The sequence below is a fragment of the Chinchilla lanigera genome, unplaced genomic scaffold, assembly GCF_000276665.1.
Source record: "Chinchilla lanigera isolate Chin_1 unplaced genomic scaffold, ChiLan1.0 scaffold00017, whole genome shotgun sequence".
Lineage (NCBI taxonomy): Eukaryota > Metazoa > Chordata > Mammalia > Rodentia > Chinchillidae > Chinchilla > Chinchilla lanigera.
Window position 1 is genome coordinate 18,605,769 of NW_004955418.1, and position 15,240 is coordinate 18,621,008.

Consider the following 15,240-nt stretch of genomic DNA (forward strand, 5'->3'; position numbering starts at 1 on the left):
TGGCCGCGCCCCGCGCCCCGCGGAGCCCTTTGTTAGCCCCTCGGTCCCCACGCGCGGCCGCCGCTGCCCGGGCGGGGCGGCGCAAGGATGGGGCCTGAGGGCGACCCCGGTACCCCGGCTTGGCCTGCACACCCGGAGAGCCCCGAACACCTTGGGCGGATGCCCCCTAGCACTTGGCAAAGCAAGATTCTCAGCCCTTGGAGGGAAACGGACCTGGGCCACCTCCAATGTTTCAAACCACGGGCACAAAGGGGGGCGAGGGGCCCAGGGCAGGGCACGCCTCCGCGCGGGGCTGTGACCACTGGGCCGCCTTCCTCTTCCTCTCCGTTCGCACCGCCTCGCCTTTCCCCCTTTTCTTATCCTCTGCCACGCTCAGAGGCTCAGTGGGTGGGAGTGTGTGTGTAAAGTGAGGTGTGTGTGTGTGTGTGTGTGTGTGTGTGCAGTTAGGGTATGTCCTGTACTTACGACCTTGTCAGGGTGGAGGAAAGTGCTCTCTCCAGCAAATGGACTGCAGGGAGAGTTTAAGCGACTTATTTGGGAGGAAATAGGGGGTCAGATTTGGTCTAAGTGGAACATCTGCAAAACATTCGAGCAGCTTATTCAACAAAGAATCTAGCCATTTATTGTAGAAATAATAAAAAGCCACTAATGATTATGGTTCCCACCCCTTCCCCCAAAAGGCCAAATCCTAATGAAATAATTCAAAGGTAGGCCTCATTTCCTAATAGTGGAATTAAACAACAACAACAAAAAGGGCCCAACTAAACTTTCCAGCTCTGCCTTCTTAAGGGCCTGGGAACCTTGCTGAGAAATTAGGTAAATAAAAGATGAGCTGGAATTTCTGTGGAGCTGAGGCTGCAGGACCCGATTTGCACGCAGTTCTGCCTTGATATGCAATTAAATGACAGTAAATTCCTCTTTAAATAATAAAATTTGGAAGACTCTTCAGGATGCAAAGATGTCTAGGGTTAAGTAGCTTTTAAAACGTCAGTTTTCAAATGGCTTGTGCAATGAATAGCTACCTTTAAATCCTAAAACCATTATAAATATGCTATACATCTGGGTGCCAGTTTATCTCTCCATATTTCTTTTTAAAATGAGGAAAACATTCATAAAAAGCTACTTGGCACACGTTATTTTAGGAAAGCAGATGTTAATTTTTTCACGTATCATTTTATGACCAAGTACATGTGTAACGTTGGAAAGCATCCAGAACGCCTCTATTATTTGCTAAATGACTGCTAGTCGAGGCATATTATCCTCAGCCTAACCATGGTATAGGTTATATCAATAAAGTAAACATCTGTGGCTTTTTTTTTTTTTTTTTTAACCAGCCGAGTTGTGGGGAGGGTGTAAGGAGTTACTATAAACGAGAGAACGGAAGAGGGAAAAAAAAAAGTTTGGATAGGAAGCGCACACCTGCGTTGCAGCAAATAGGATATTTATATTGTTCGGTGCAAAACAAAGTCCCTCAGTCGGGCACTCGGGGATATTACATGGCAGGAGATAAAGTTGAAAGCCTTTCCCGGCGTGCCAAATGGGACTCTCCCTGCGGCCTTCTGCGTGGTAAGATAACAGGTACCGAGCGCTCCTGGCGGCTGCGGCCGCGCCACCGCCCCGCCTCCCGCGCGGCCCCAGGCCCAGGCGCTGCTGAGCGGCGCTGGGCGCTCGGGATTCCCAGGCACCGCGGCGATTGCAGCGGGGTTCCCAGCCTGCAAGCATGGCTCGGGAAGCGTCCTCATTTGCCCTGCGTCGCTCGAGGACGCCGGCGCCCCGGATAAGCCAGCGGCGTGATAATTAATGGAATACAATATTTATGGTCCGATGTATTGACTCTGAGGCAGGCGCGCCGTGTAGACAGTCCGTGGGGGTCTGACAAACAGGGGGTGAGTGAACAAACATAATGACCGGAGTACTTATGTCTATCGGGTTTACTCACTTAAACGTGAGGCATGCAACATCACGATAAATATTAATATCCACCTCGACAGCCCCGCTGCACCGCTGTCCTGCTAAAGCTCTCCCTGCCTGAGCGCTGCCCTTTGCGAAAAGGCCAGGGAGGAGGTTTTTAACATAAAATGCTGCAAATATGAAAAATAGGTCACCAATAAAATTGGTCTCAGCATGGAGCGTAATTGCAACAAAGTGCCGCCGAGTAAAATCGAGGAGTGAGCTGGCTGAGGAGGCACAGTCGCGAACCATCTGGTGTGTATTAAAAGTGGCGCTGTAAATATTGCTGAGAGCTAATGCATTATCGGCTTCTATAAGTGCACAGGGCCTGTAAGCTTTCCATATGTTAGAATATGTAGATCGGACGGGAGGAGGAGGTGTCCGAGCCGTCACCGGCCCCTCAATCACTGTTTTGCCCACTCTGGAATTTTGGCCAGAACCCTGAAGGATATGCATCCCCATTCCCTCTCCCCCTACCACCCTTCCTCCAGTTCTCTCAGCTCCTCTTTCTCTCTTTCTCTAGCTTTCCTCCCAGCTCCCTCCTTCCTTCCTCGCCTCCTCCTCTCTCCCTTCTCTCCAAGGGGATAGGGCAGGCACTGCTGACGTCACTTCACATCAGTAAAAGAGAGTAACTGTTTCAGAGAGAGGGCGAAAAAAATTCATCTGTTTTTCATCAGAGCTAAAGTTTTGCCTTTTTAATAGCAATGCGCTGCCCGGCCTGCGTCCTGGTACTGTTCTGAAGCGCGGCACCATCACCACCGCCTCTCTGGAGGGTGGTCCGAGCGCTTGAGGGGTGTTCTGCATCCCCTGAGCCGAGTCATCGCGGGAGAGGCTCTGACGCCAGCATCAGCCCTTATAGATGAAACTAATTAAAATAAAGTGCAAAGATGATGTCTTCTAGGGAAGACTCCCCATCTACACCTCCTGGGCAACTTGTGCCCGGGAAGGTGGAGGGCTGCTGGCTTGTCTGCTCTTTTGCTTTGAGTCCTGGAGCGTCTTCCCCGTCGCCATCCCCCCTCCGTCACCCCACCCCCCACACATCGAATTGCCACACACAGCACACCTAATAATTTTCCTGCTGTCACATTACTTTTCTGGGGAAAGCAGTTAGAATCTCTTTTTCCTGATGATACCCCACATTTAAGAGTTTACTATAATTACCCCTTCATCTCCTCTGAGCACCTCCCCAACCTATATTTCTCCTGTAAAACTTTTTTTAAAAGCTCAGATCCAGTGCTAGGAGATGTCTGTGCATAGTCCCATAGAAATCATTTTGTCTCTCCCAGAGCTGGCCTGGTCTCTCTCCTCCGCCCTCTTCTAGGTCACTGTCCTTTCCCTCCCTGCCCCCTGCCCCTCCTGTGCACACACACCCTACCCCTCCAGCACTGCTAGTGTGGGTAAACCTGCTGGTCGTGACAACCCAAGTTCAGTCAGCAAATAAATAAAACTCTTACTTTTTTGTTTGGCTGCCGGCTGCATTCCCCCTCTGGCCGTTTCCTCCTTTAATTATAGGAGCTATATTTCTTCCCTGGGAGACATTCGAGGGGATTTTTAGTTGGAAACTCGTTTCTGCTGAGTTATTTTGGAGCCAGAACCAGTGAGTGGCCGGGACCCAGAGGCTTTGAGTGAAGTGCAGATTGAGACATATCGAGTTGCCTCTAAAAGGATCATTTCTTGTGGGAGGTTGGACACAAAGTTTGCACTCGTGACTGGCATTCCAGTGAGAGACATGCATATTTTAAAACAACAAAGCAAGCTGGAATGAAGGCCTAGGGGAGGGGGAGAAAACTTGGAAAGAAGTTACTAAGTGACAAACATCTGTCAACATGGGATAATTTGTACACTCCGATGTAAAACTATCTGCCTAGTTTGACGGAGTTCAAGGAACAGGTTCTAGAAGAGCAAAGTGAATACATATTTATCCCTGGGAGCTAGGGTGAAAAGACTCTCCCCAAAATAGGGTGGAGGTGAAGGGTGAAGAAAACTGCACAAATGAATATAATTTTAAAATGTTTCTTGGGATAGTGGGGGCAGCTGAAATTACATTTTTCTGGTAGTTAATTCAAACTGAGATCCTTTATGACTTTGAAAGATGCCCTTTATTTTAAAACAATGGGGTGCGACGAAGTAATAGGCAGGATGTTTATTATAGAAAATAATTTTATCCCATAGCAAGACAAAGCCAAGCAAGAGAAAGAAGGGAAACAAAAAGCTCCAGCCACCCCTGGCCGCTGTGTTCTGCGAATCTTTAAGAGTACCAGCTTTGCAGGCACGTTCAAGCCAGACATATATATATATATAGCCACCTCTCTTCATGGTAACAGGAGAAATAGCAAAATATTTCCAGAAGATTTTCTCTGTCATTTACTTAAGGTTGGAATTGCACAAGCATATTACATTTTGAGAGAGAAAAGAAAAAAAAAGTTCCCTCCTTAGGAGAGAAGTTGTTTAAGGCAGAGTGAAAGATAAGGCAAAATACTGGTAGCTCTTTTTTTATTCCCCCCCCCCCCCCAAAAAAAAAAATCCTGAGTCTCTCTAACAGTCCTATGGAAGTTCAGCCTCCAGCCTCCACCGAGAAATCTTTTTCTCTTCCAGATCTGGAGACAAAAGGAGAGGAGGCCTGGTGGTGAGCGGGATATCTCTGTTAGTTGTCAGGGCAGGTCCATGGGTTAGGAATGCTAATGAGCCTGTTGGCCAGCTGAAGACTTGGTTCTCGCTCTCGCACACCCTGACGCGCACACACACCCGGGCTCCCGCTCCTGCACTCCGACTGACAAGCACACAGACGAGCCTCGCGCACGACCCTGTCTCTCTCCTTTTTCCTCTGAGCCCAAGATCGATCGCTGACCCCACCGTTGGGCCAACGCTTTATTTATCTGGCTGCGCAATGATATTATCAGCCTTAAACGTTATATACAGCAAATGTCTTCCTAAATCAACACAATAGGATAGCTTGCAGGGACCAGCCTGGTCTTCTTAAAGAAATCCCTCGCTGTCTCTCTCTGTGTTTCTCCCTTGGCCACCCCGCACTCTTCTGCTTGCTTCCTGACGACTGAGGGTATTTTATAAGCTGGACTTTGGGGTTTGATCCCTCGCTTTCAGCATGGAGGCCCTAGCAGCCCAGGAGATGGATAGACACCATTATCGAGCTATCACTGAGATTCCCATCAGGGGTTCCCTTGTCAGCGGGATCTAACTGCCTAGACCCACTCTATTCACAAGATCTGGATTTTTCAAAATTGGGAAGAAGGGAAAGCGAGGGGTGGGGAATCAAGTGTGCAACCCTGCACCGTGTTAATTGTTTTCTTTCCTCTCAATTACATTCATAAACCTATTTTCTGCATTGCATGTTATTTCTTTGTGCTTCAAAATTGAAACCACGTGCAGCCTTCTCCCCTCCGCACACACAATAAATGCACTGCCCCCTCCCCCAACCCATCACGTAACTATTTACATCTTGGCTACTCACTCTGCGCTCCGGCCGGGGAGGAGAAATTGGCCCCATGGGACTAGGTGAGGCTTTGTGAAAGCATCTCTCCAATCCAAATCTCGAGCCCCCCTCTTGGAGAAAGGTTCCTGGGTTCGCCTCCCGCCCCCACCCCCCACCCCCATCGCCCCTTCCTCGCACAGGTGGTTAGAGCTGACACGGGGGAGCTATCATGGAAGACATCCGAGAAAGGCAGCTCTGCAGCGTCCGGCCAGGCCCACCCCAATGCCCAGGCTGGCAGGCCAGCCCTGGTCATCTGGGGCCTTGCTTGCGCGCTGGACGCGACAGTCCCGACCTCGAGGAGCTGCTGCTCCCTGGGGAGTATCCCAGCCCCAGGTCCTCCCAGGCAGAAAAGGCCCCCACAAATAAATAATAAATAAATAAATAAATAAATAAACTCCAAAGCGGGGGAGGGGGCCTGGAAAATGGATTCGCTGACAAGGAGAGATAATAAATGAGAGGCGCTTTCAGATAGATATCTCAGACGTGAAATTGCGCCCAGCTGGTTGTGTAAGCAAACAAATAGTTTCATGTTAGGAACTCTCAACTTGTGGCTTGATGAATAGAACACGACAGAGGTAAATGGGTCTTTAACTCATTTAGGAATACAACTCTTTGGCTTCCCAAGGAAAAGGCCCAGAGACACCAGGGATCCCAAGCAGGCCCTTTAACAAGAGTTTTATTAGTTCCCACTTGCTCCCCTCCACTCCCTCCCCACCCTGCTCCTCCTGGTCTATTTGTGGAGATGTTCAGGTGATTTGTTCCAAGGAATGGGGAGATCGTGGGACACAATTCAGCCGCTGTAGGAGTACAAGGTGTGCCTACAAGTCCAGGAAGAGGACAAAATATTTTTTAAAATAAACTTTTTTTGCATGCTCCAAGGAGACAAGCTCAGGTGGGCTGTGAATGACTGGGCTCTAGATCCCTAGCTCTCTTGACCGTGGGGCCTTCCAGAGTCGTCCCTTTGCTGCTGCCAGAGGCTAAAACCTGGCTAGCTCAAGGAGCAGAGACCTGGATACCCGAGTGGTCCCGGTAGATGGATGGGACCTGCATCCCCATCTCTGGGCTTCCTTCCATCCGACCTGGTCCCAGGGTAAGCAGAACAGGGGGATGGGCTAACGATCACAGTTCTCCTCCCAGGTGCCAGAAAGGCTCAGCCTTGTTCCCTAACTGTCCCAGAAAACAGGACTCCCGAGATGGCCTTTCAGATATTTGCAGCAAAGCTGTGGCTAAGGTAGTTGAAGCTCACTTGAAAGCCCTTAAAGTTCTCAGCTGTCCAGCAAGTGTTCGGGCTAGAATAAAGCACAGAAAGTCCGAGGTCATAGGTAACTTTGAGTGTGAAGTCACCTGAGGTGAACTGCTCTCCAACTGGTGAACTATATTTTCTCTGGCCCTGGGAACCTATCGGTTCTAGCCTTAGCCCAGGGCTACTCTCTGACTCTTTGGGACTCTGACAGCCTGGCCAGGCCCAGGCTAGGCAGGGCTCCATGCCTCAGGCAAAGGCAAACAACCATCTGGCCTACACAGGCCTGCAGCCTCGCACCTGAGTTCCCCGGCTTCCCCCGCCCCCCCGGGGGCCTGGCTTGGAGGCGGGCACAGGGACTTCCTGGCTGACACCCAGACAGAGGAGGTCCCCACCTGCTATACCTTGCTTCCTGTCCAGATCCAGGGGCACAGCAGTGACCAAGACCTGGAGAAAGCCCTGGCTGTGCAGTCAGGGCAGCCTGGCCACTCCTGAGCCCTCCATTCCTGGGGACCCTCAGCTGCTGTCCTCAGCCCCGGAGGCAGAGTCAGTGGTGAGGCCAGTAGGAGGTGGAGGGAGCTATCAGATGTCCATGGAGAGAGCTGGCTTCCTAGTTGTTACAAGGCTTAGCTCTTCTTTTAGATGCGGCAGTCTTGGTTCCTAAACTTTCCCTTAGCAGGAGGAGCCCCCTAAGCTTTTCTGCGCCCTGAGTGCACAGCCTTTGGGCTTGCAGAGCCTGGGTCCCTGAGAGGCTCCGTCTCAGTGAGACAGACAGAGATCTCTGATTTTGGATATATGAGCGTCTCTCTGTGTGCAGTGTAGGCACAGGGAGAGGGCACCCCAGCCATTGAGATAACAGAGAAACCCACTGCCCAGACTCCAAAGGGACCCACTTTTGCTCCTATTTCTCTCAGTCCCAGGGCTCCTTCAAGAGCCCCCCAGAAAGGCCCTGAGGCCATAGGAAGGCCTGCCTCCACCTTTGCTGGGTGGATTGGCCCCTGCAGAGCTCATAAAAGTGGTCTGGATTGCACAGGCCCTGAGCAACCCTCTGGGCCCTGAGAGCAAGAGTCAAGTGCTCCCTGTCACCTCTGAACACTGAAGCAAGCGCTCCTAGGTTGCTAATCTTTGCTCTTAGGCCAGTCTCTACACTGGACGCCTTGTACTTGGGCCTCCATATTGAAATTAATTGAAAAGTATGTTTCCGACCTACGAAAATGTTTATCTGTTTTCATCAGAGGGATCACACTGTAATGAATATATTTACATCTCATTTCCAGAAAGGCAGGAAAGATCGGTGAGCTCTGGGAGGAAGCCTGCTCCCCTCCCCCTAGCCAGCTTCCTGAGCTGCAGCCTACCATACCCCAATATAGGAAGAGCACAGTGTCTGGGATGGAAGGTTTCCTGCTATAAGCTTCCGGGTGGCCAGAGGTTAACCAGCAGATCTCTGCATCCCCTCCAGTCTTAGGTGTCCAATATATATAGGAAAGTCACCTTGGCCCAAAACCCCCCCTTGACCTGGTGCAGAGAATGAGGGCAATGTAGGGGGTCCATAACTTGTGGGTCTGGCCATTCTCTCTCAGGCCACCACCGGCCATCCTGGCTTCTGACCCTGGGTCTGCTGGGGCATCTCAACAGTGAGCTGGGCACTGCCCATGCTGTGCTGAATCCAGAATATCAAAAACCTCAAGCGGGTTGGATGGGGTGTAGAAGCTTGTGAATACTTTTTGGAGGGGGAGGACCTAGAGACTTCTAGGCTGGCAAATTGAAAGGAAAACACTGCCAGTGACTTCTGAGAGTGAAGCTCTTGCCTCATCCGGGACTGTCTGGGGCTGGAGGGAGGGGAGGGGTAAGAGGTGTTATTTTTAAAGATCTGGCTTTATTAATACGTTAAGAAAGAGCTCCCTTGGCAGTATGTGTTCTCACAGTTCCGACTCAGATCCTATAAAACATTCATGCTCTAAAGCTGTTACAGAGAGCTGCCCCCCACGCACACCCAACCAGAGGCCTCAAGGGGAAGTTTCTGCCCTGCAAAGGCCACGAGGCCCCAAAGCGTCTTCTAAGAAGGGCTCACTCCAGTGCTGCTGACCCCCACTCCTGGGATCGCACTAAATGCCACATCAGACCCTGAGGGGGCCTTGCATCTGCCCATCAGGGTGCCAGAGCCCTCCTGGGAACCCCTGCAAAGGGATCTGCAGGGAAGGGTAAATCACAGCCAGATCCTGGGGGATGGTAGGGAGCAGCAGAATCAGAACTCAAAGCACTGAGGCCCTACTCCATCCCTGAGCCAGGGGCAAGCGCTTCCCGGAACTTCACCTCCCTCTCCTACGACTCAGGGGCAGGGCAGCCCTCTGCTTCCTAATCCCCCAGTGCCCAGCCTTGGCCTTGCGTGCCGCCACCCCCAAATCTCTCCAGCTCAGCTCATTGCCACTACAGTCAGGCCTGGGTGCTGTCCCAGGTCACTGAAAGCCGCAGCAGGCTTGATGCTTGGAGATTCAGCCTGCGTGCGACCCAGCCTGCCCAAGCACCCTGCCCAGCTGCGAGCACAGCTTCTGTCTGCGACGCAGGTGCCCTGCCTTGCCCTGCCCTGCTCTGGCCGACCCAGCCCTCTGCACCTATAAAACGAAGACAGTGGCTAGTTGTAGGAAATGAGCATTGGCAACTTGGTATTAGACTTTAAAAGTCTCTCCCCAACCCCCAAAATACTCCAATTCCAACAACAGTTAAAGTGGAAATTAACCAGGGGTTTCTTTTGCACTAAGGACATTAGTCAAGCAACAAGACACATGGGTTTTGCTAAATTCTTTTATTTTTGTTTAAATTTTCACTTCAATTTTAATTCTTGAAGAACAGCCTCGACAACATATATCGCACTCATTATAAGAAGCAAAGGGTTATATCAAAAATTATTAGTATAGAATCACAGGAAATCTGGTTTGGAACCAGAAAAAAATACAAAACAGATATAGATACATAGACACAGGACAATTTTTATAATTATTTGGAAAATGTTATTTTCCCCTAATTCTTGTTTCCTTTTTTATGCGCATACGATGTTTAAATTTTACAAAAAATGAAAATAAAGACTAGTATTTTACAAAATGAATAACAATGTCCGGGATGTGTGTGTGTGTGTGTGTGTGTGTGTGTGTGTGTGTGTATGTGTGCGTGTGTGTTTCTACATAGGGTTCAGTCCAATTCCATATGTGCTGTTTTCTGTACAGAATATATCCACAGCCGTCCACAATAAATTCTGGAAGGTCCATTAGTGTCCTTCTGTTTTATTAAAATTCTCAATGGTCCTCTCTTCCAAATTTTTTTTTTTCATTTTCTCACTAGACACAAGATCCTTTTTCTTTCCTTTCCAACGTGCTCACAGATCTGACCCTACGATAGTCTTTTCCTCCTGGTGTGCAGCTCGTGGTGCACTGCTGCAGGGTGGGCTGCTCCTGTCCCCGGCCCCCTCCCCTGGCCTGCCCAGCCCTCAGCACCCACACCCCCAAGGCTTTGGAGTCCTCGGCCCTCATGGTCTCTTAGTCTCTACGGGAGATGGGCAGGGGCAGGGGCAGGCAGAACCTGCTGAGGTCTAGGAGCACTGGATGGACATGTAAGGCCAGTTGAAGCTGCTTCCAGACAGTAACATATCTCGGATGAGAGTTTCGATGGGGGTTTTACCTACCAAACGGACGAAGAAGAGCTGCTCGATGACTGAAGAGGACACGGTGCGCAGGGAGGGCAACCGCAGCAGCAGTTTGCCAAAACGGCTTGGCTGGTTGGGATACTGGCTCCTCACGTACTCCTCCAGGGCACACTGGGATTTCTCCTGCAGGCTCTCGATGTGGGCGGCATCCGACAGGCCACAGGCATCTGCCAGAGCAGCCACAGGAGGGAGAGACAGGGAAGAGGGGACACCGTTAAACCGGGGAGCAGCCAGGCCACAAACAACATGCTATCAATTTTTATTTCAAGGAGAAAAGGAAAAAGAAGAAATAGGACGGGGAAAGAAAAGAAATCTTCCCCACTCTTTCACCATTCCCTGCCCCCCAGCTCCCATACAAATAAAAATAAATCAAGCCCCCACCTGGCCCCTGGGAGCTGCAGAGAGATACACACACAGATGCAGAAGCTGCAACCCCTCCAGTCCCTTTGTTTTTCTGGCTTCACCTTTGGAGTAAATAATGTACGATACTGGAGCCATGTTTGCTGTGGATAGCAACCTGCCCTCGCCTGCAGGGGAGCATCTTTCGGGCCGTGCTCATTAAAGGGAGGACTTTTGCCCCCTCTACCCCTGATTTCAGGGTGTTCAGGACCCCCGAAGAAATATACAGCTTCGAGGCAGTTCTTAAAGGTTTCTTGGAATCTCCTCTGAAATCCAAATGACCCCAGCCAGAAAGCTCAAGGAGAACCGAGATTGTGTAGGGAGCACACATGTAGGTGGGGGTAAGGATTCGCCTAGAATCAGATCAAACCCATGCTTTAGCAATACAGGATTTGAGATCCACTATCTATGCAAGCAAGGACTCTGCAGCAAATCCTCCGTGAGAGTGTACACTTCTATCTGTGCCTTAGATCAAGTAATTGAAAATTGGTCACATCTCTGTAAGCTGTATACTAATCAGGAGGAATATGGCTCAGTTACTCCAGGCTTCAGAAAGGAGGCATCTTCAGGGATCAGACACAAAGCTGGGTTGGGGGTAGCTGCTGCTGCTCAGAGAGTGGGGAGTGAAGGAGGATCTAGGGGTGTGGGGGACCAAGGGAGAAAAAAGCAGCTCCACACAATGATGGCATCTCAAAATCTGTGCTTGTTTCACACTAACCAAGGCCCTTCTTGGTTGTCTAAAAATATTTTAAGGCAGATGATTATACTATATCAACTAACCCGGGGCGAGCGGACGGAGGGAATGATGGAATCAGAGGAACAGAAGAAAGGCTTCCTTCCTAGTTCAAATACCCATGTTGTTTCTTGTATTAATAATAAATATTTTGAAAACAGGAAGATCACAGAGGAGCCCTTAGCCAGTCAGCAGGTTGACAAGAGATCAAAGACAGAGTTTGCTAATATATAGATCTGGGGAGAAATGCATGCATGGTCGTGCCCCCAAAAGGACATGGTATAATTGTGAATGGGCAAGTGTGACCTCAAGAAGACACAACAAATGATTCAAAGCAAAACCAGTGTCTGCTAAGTTTCTAAGCTTTATGTCCTTATATTTCAAGAACTAGGATTTACAAAGCATGCTAACACCTTCATCTACAAGGCTATGGCCTAGAGCAAAAATACAAATAAAACTAGCGATAACTCAAGAACTTCTGAGGCAAGTCCCCTTTGACCTCAAATTCAGACTGGGTTCCTCTCAGATGTTTAATTACTGCAGCTCGCTGCTCGGATGCATTCACACTGCCTGAGTTGGGAAGCCAGTGAGTTTTTATGGCAGCAGAGCCAAGGCAGGAGCTCTTTGGGGCTTGTCTGTGCAGACTAAGGTCTGCCCTTGAGGCCGCTGCTAACCTGGCCCCACCAAACGGCCATAATGCAGACTTGTATTTATATATCTTGCTTTTCATGCCTTATCTGTCCATGATGTCACAGACCACCCCCAGAGACACACAATGCAACACAAAAAGGACCCAGTGATAGGTACCCCAGCAGATTCCTGAAAAAGACCCCTATGGTATCCCCTCAAGTCAGTAAACATTTATCTGATGTCTACCCCTAGGGTTCCTAGAGTGCAAGGTCATTTTCCAACCACCAAATGGGCCACTCCAAGAGAGAGAAGCCCAGGAAAGGTGTGCTTAGGCCGTGTGCTGGCTACACACGTGTCTTTTCTCAAAGAAGGTAGAGTGCCTATAGGTGGGCTCACTTGCCAGGTAACCAGCTAGCCTGCCCTGTGGCACTCCTAAGGCAGGAGCCCTAGTTCTGGCCTGGCTTCGAACCTAGAGTATTCATTCGCCCTCTTGCAATAGGATTCTCCAACTGTGGACAGACTGTGGGAGCTCTCATAGCAATTGGGGGGATACGGTGGCAAAGCTAGATTGGCAGGGGCTATACTGCAGGTCATATTTACTCTCCACGAGTTATTGTCCAGATAAGAACAGGAGGAAGAATGTGCAAAATCCATGTCTCACTTTTTATATGGGAGTGTCAATGTGGGAACCCTCAATATTTCTTCTACAGTGTATGGAAAAGAAATTATGTAAATAAATAACCATTACTGCTCAGGCCCTCCCGGCTTAGCCTTTGTAGTGCAGAGAATGTATTTCATGTTGTGCATTCAGAAGAGTTTAGTGTTCAGGAAATATAGATGTAATCAGCTGCCATAACTAGAAATCAAAGTTATTATTGTGCTGAAAATGGATTTATTGTATTTATGTTAACTAGATTGGTCCTTTCAAAGATGGTCTCATTTATTTGAAGGAATATTTAGGTGTATGAATTAATGTATTTTTTTAAAGTAAGTTCAGGTCACGACCTAGTCCTTGGACGCTGTCCAGAATATTAAGGATTAAACATACCATCCGGAGGCCAAATGTGAAAACCACCACAGGGGACCCCCATGCCAGCTTCAAATACTTAGCCAGAGCAAACCACGTTGGACAATATGTCTAAAACTGTCTTTTCCATCATTCAAAGTTTGCTTAAAAGTTGGATGACTTTGAGAAGGCTTCCCATGAATTCCCTTCTGGCTGGCAATCAAAACAAGTTTAGTCAAAAGTGGAAATGTGTTGTATGGAGGAGGGGGTCTGAATTGCTACTGACAGCTCTATTTCCATTTTCAGATATTCTGCTTGCAATTTTCCAACAAAATAATGTTATTGTTCACTTCTAGGGACCTCTTTCACCTTGAAGACTTGGTTCAAGAAACTTCTTTGGAAAACTTCTTGTTTCTTTTCTTTTCTTTTTTTTTTTTTAAAGGAACACTTCTCACAGGAATGTTTTAGGATGAAAGTTAAAAGAAAAGCATGAATAATTCCACAATGTTCCCTGCAGCCTGCACAGTCCTCGCCTCTCTCTGGGAAAGGGCATGAGATCAGCAAAGTCAAGGGGGTTCAAAGAACCTTGGGGAGGACTAGGAAAAGGGAGGGGAGACCTTTCTGGAGAAGACCTCTGTCCGGCTCCAAGTCACATTTCTGCTTCCAGACACCTCGCTGGATGAGATTTTAAAACCCCAGCTTCCCTGACACTGGCTCGCTTCCTGATGAATTTGGCTTAAGAGCCGGGTGTTGGAGAGCCAGCCAGGCCCCAGGCCTGCCAGAGCTGAAGCAGCCTGGTCGTTGCTTCCCAGGCTCTTTGTCACTTTTGAAAAACACGTTTCCATCAAGAAGACTTATTAAGATAAAATGCATTCAAACACCGAGGAGGCAATTCAATAAATCTTCCATTTGTTTTAAGGTTCGCAGTTTATCCTCTTGCAAAGAATAACTCCCTCTCTCACCAGCGGACCTGCATTTGCAGTGAAAGTAAAAGGGGGCAGTCCAAGTCCATGGCTCTGGCCACCCTGCATACAAATGAGATGCTCTTGTCTAAATAAATTATCTGCTGTTCAGATCGATATTAATACTACATTTGCTACATTACAATATTGTGCAAATTTAAGAGTCATTTTAATACAATGTAAATACGATTCTTCACGCATGAAAGCCAAGAAATATTGATAGATTATCCCACTGCTTACTGTTCTACAAGGCCTTGGGAAAGAGCTTTTGCCATCTCTGCTCAAGAATGGTTTTAATTTGGCCTTTGGAGGGCCTGGCTCTAGGATAGATTTATTAGAATGGTTTATTTGTTCTCCGAATGCAGGAATTAAAAACAATAGTGCCAATAACGGTGGTAAAACTGCAGCTCACCCTGCTCACAGTGTGCAAGGCCCAAGACCCCGTCTGAGCGGCTCTGTTCCCCACCTTTCTGGCTTTGTTTATATTTCCCCCCATTACCTGCTGAACGGGTGTTTATATGTTTCCCTCTCGCAGGTTACAATAATAAAAGGCGGGTAGTGTTCTCTGAGGCTCAGACCAGAGCCCTTCAAAGGCAGTATTAATACACTTTCCTGGAAGTTAATTTGAACCATCTATCATAAGAGAAATTGTTAACATGCATGTTACCACCGCCTACACTTAATTTGATATTTTAAAGGCACTCTTTTAAATTTCCAGGGTTCATGTGTTTTGCATAGCTATGAAATTTATCTCCAGGGGCTGGGAATCCTCTCCTACTTGCGGGTTCTGCAGTATTGCTTTTGTTTTTTATCTTTCTTGTTTAGATCGAATCCGTTTTTTACGACCCTCAATAACCTCAGGAACTGCAAACATGAATGGTTTCCGATAAGGGAAAATCAGGCAGCAATAAAGTGGGATTATTTATGATTTATTTGCACGGATTCTTCTCTTCCCACCTCTCTGTCTGCGTGTGTCTCTTTCTGCCGGGGAAAACTCATCCAGGGAACGTGCCACACAGAATAGAAAGCCACATTCCCACGTTCTCCTGCATCCTTCTCCTCCCCCAGAAACGCTGAGCTCTGGCTCGCACATGCACGCACACACACACACACACACACACACACACACACAC

At 48.6% G+C, this 15,240-nt stretch overlaps 2 protein-coding genes and 1 long non-coding RNA gene across 3 annotated transcripts in view; 1 reads left to right on the forward strand and 2 right to left on the reverse strand.

Annotated features, from left to right (window-relative positions):
* The window catches only part of LOC106148240, a 28,567-nt gene extending 25,002 nt beyond the window's left edge, over positions 1 to 3,565 (reverse strand). The window contains exon 1 of the long non-coding RNA XR_001233510.1: positions 3,405 to 3,565. This is a non-coding gene — a long non-coding RNA (uncharacterized LOC106148240). The remainder of the gene's footprint in view (positions 1 to 3,404) is intronic.
* Fam172a (family with sequence similarity 172, member A) overlaps positions 1 to 15,240 on the forward strand; it is a 410,259-nt gene that overhangs the window by 391,945 nt on the left and 3,074 nt on the right. The window lies entirely within an intron of this gene.
* The window catches only part of Nr2f1 (nuclear receptor subfamily 2, group F, member 1), a 7,437-nt gene continuing 1,976 nt past the window's right edge, over positions 9,780 to 15,240 (reverse strand). Inside the window, exon 3 of the mRNA XM_005382270.2 lies at positions 9,780 to 10,544. Coding sequence (XP_005382327.1) covers positions 10,264 to 10,544 — 281 coding nt within the window. The 3' untranslated portion in view covers positions 9,780 to 10,263. The remainder of the gene's footprint in view (positions 10,545 to 15,240) is intronic.